This window comes from Pollachius pollachius (assembly GCF_949987615.1).
Source record: "Pollachius pollachius genome assembly, chromosome: 3".
Classification (NCBI taxonomy): Eukaryota; Metazoa; Chordata; class Actinopteri; order Gadiformes; family Gadidae; genus Pollachius; species Pollachius pollachius.
The window spans coordinates 2103792-2106291 of NC_136936.1; the positions used below are offsets into that span (position 1 = coordinate 2103792).

At 53.9% G+C, this 2500-nt stretch overlaps 1 protein-coding gene across 1 annotated transcript in view; it reads left to right on the plus strand.

Moving 5' to 3' along the window:
• The window catches only part of sh2b2 (SH2B adaptor protein 2), a gene marked incomplete at its 3' end in the record, with an annotated part of 19042 nt that overhangs the window by 14403 nt on the left and 2139 nt on the right, over positions 1–2500 (plus strand). Inside the window, exon 7 of the mRNA XM_079731986.1 lies at positions 733–947. Within this exon, the coding sequence (XP_079588112.1) occupies positions 733–947 (215 nt within the window). The remainder of the gene's footprint in view (positions 1–732; positions 948–2500) is intronic.

Sequence of the window (2500 nt, forward strand, 5' to 3'; positions counted from 1 at the left end):
GCGTGCTGATCATGTGTGTGTGTGTGTGTGTGTGTATGTGTGTGTGCGTGTTGATCATGCGTGTGCGTGTGTGTGTGTGTGTGTGTGTGTGGGTGTGTGCTGATCGTGTGTGTGTGCGTGCTGATCGTGTGTGTGTGTGTGTGTGCTGATCGTGTGTGTGTGTGTGCGTGCTGATCGTGTGTGTGTGTGCGTGCTGATCATGCGTGTGTGTGTATGCGTGCTGATTGTGTGCGTGTGCGTGCTGATCGTGTGTGTGTGTGTGTGTGCTGATCGTGTGTGTGTGTGTGCGTGCTGATCGTGTGCGTGTGCGTGCTGATCGTGTGTGTGTGTGTGTGCGTGCTGATCGTGTGTGTGTGTGTGTGCGTGCTGATCGTGTGTGTGTGTGTGCGTGCTGATTGTGTGTGTGTGCGTGCTGATCATGCGTGTGTGCGTGCTGATCATGCGTGTGTGTGTATGCGTGCTGATCGTGTGTGTGTGTGTGTGCGTGCTGATCGTGTGTGTGTGTGTGTGTGCGTGCTGATCGTGTGTGTGTGTGTGTGCGTGCTGATCGTGTGTGTGTGTGTGTGTGCGTGCTGATCGTGTGTGTGTGTGTGTGCGTGCTGATCGTGTGTGTGTGTGTGTGTGTGCGTGCTGATCGTGTGTGTGTGTGTGCGTGCTGATCACGTGTGTGTGTGTGTGTGTGCGTGCTGATCGTGTGTGTGTGTGTGTGTGTGTGTGTGTGTGTGCGTGCAGGCGGTGCGGGCGCCGACCGGGCCAAGGAGCCGGCGCTGGAGGACGGCCCCGCCCTCAGCTGCTACCCCTGGTTCCACGGGACGCTGTCCCGCGTGCGCGCCGCCCAGCTGGTGCTGGCTGGCGGCGCTCGCAGTCACGGCCTGTTCGTGATCCGGCAGAGCGAGACGCGGCCCGGGGAGTACGTCCTCACCTTCAACTTCCAGGGCAAGGCCAAGGTAATCCTAATCCTAATCCTAAAGGTTAGGGCTAGTTAGGTAATCCTACATTAAGGCAAGGCCAAGGTAATCCTAATAATAATCCTAAAGGTTAGGACTAGTTAGGTAATCCTACATTACGGCAAGGCCAAGGTAATCCTAATCCTAATCCTAAAGGTTAGGGCTAGTTAGGTAATCCTACATTAAGGCAAGGCCAAGGTAATCCTAATAATAATCCTAAAGGTTAGGACTAGTTAGGTAATCCTACATTACGGCAAGGCCAAGGTAATCCTAATCCTAAAGGTTAGGGCTAGTTAGGTAATCCTACATTAAGGCAAGGCCAAGGTAATCCTAATAATAATCCTAATGGTCAGGGCTAGTTAGGTAATCCTACACTAAGGCAAGGCCAAGGTAATCCTAATCCTAATCCTAAGGGTTAGGGCTAGTTATGTAATCCTATATTAAAGTAAGGCAAAGGTAATCCTAATCCTAATCCTAAAGGTTAGGGCTAGTTAGGTCATCCTTGCTTGCTAGCAAGTAGGTAGGCTAGCAAACACCGTTGCCATTCATCAGCGTTTGTGACAACGTGTGCTATATCCTAAACTTCAACTCAGTGTCCGCTGACTTTCTGCTTAATGTGAAACTCATAACAAGTCGTGCATGTATGCGAGTGTGCGCGGTTTCGTTTCTTTAAGTGCCGGTTGGAGAACCGTTTTAGCACCGGAACCGTTTAAAAAGTACAGAGTAGGCACCGGCATTGGGCAAAAGCCCAACGATACCCAACCCTAGTTTGGAGGTTTAATGAAGGGAGCGTGTTGGCCCGTCGGGTGTGGCTGGGAGGGAGATCCGGAGGGAGGGAGCGCCCACCGAGGAGGCCCCGGTCTCCCCAGGTCCGGAGCTTACTCCTGGGGGTTCAGAGTGTGGCTGTGTCCCTAGACCTGAGGCAGGGAGGCTAAACGTGCTCTCACGCACATGCTAAACGGACTGCATTTACCCGGCGCTTCTCTAACCAGAGGCCACTCAAAGCGCTTTATTACAATATAACATTCACCCATTCACGCACACATTCGCCCTCCGACGGCGGTGTCAGCCACGCAGGGCGACAGCCCGCTCGTCAGGAGCAGTCAGGGGGGGGCGTCTCGCTCAGGGACACCTCGGCACTCGGCTACACACCGGCTCTACGTCCTGAGCCGCACGCCGCTCCTCGACCTGGACGTCCTGTCCAAGGGGAAGACAGGAGGCCTGAAACTGACCGGGTCTGCTTCGAGAGCCAGGCCCTGGGGAGGAGCCGGGGGGGCCGGGGGCCCACCCTGAAAGGGCGGTGTAACTCTTGCTCTATCTCTCTGCCTCTCTTTCTGTCTCTCTCTCTCTCTGTCTCTCTCTCTCTCTCTGTCTCTCTCTCTCTCGCTCTATCTCTCTGCCTCTCTTTCTTTCTCTCTCTCTGTCTCTCTTGCTCTATCTCTCTCTGCCTCTCTTTCTGTCTCTCTCTCTCTGTCTCTCTCTCTCTCTCTCTCTCTGCCTCTCTCTGTCTCTCTCTCTCTCTCTCTCTCTCTCTCTCTCTGTTCTACTGACTC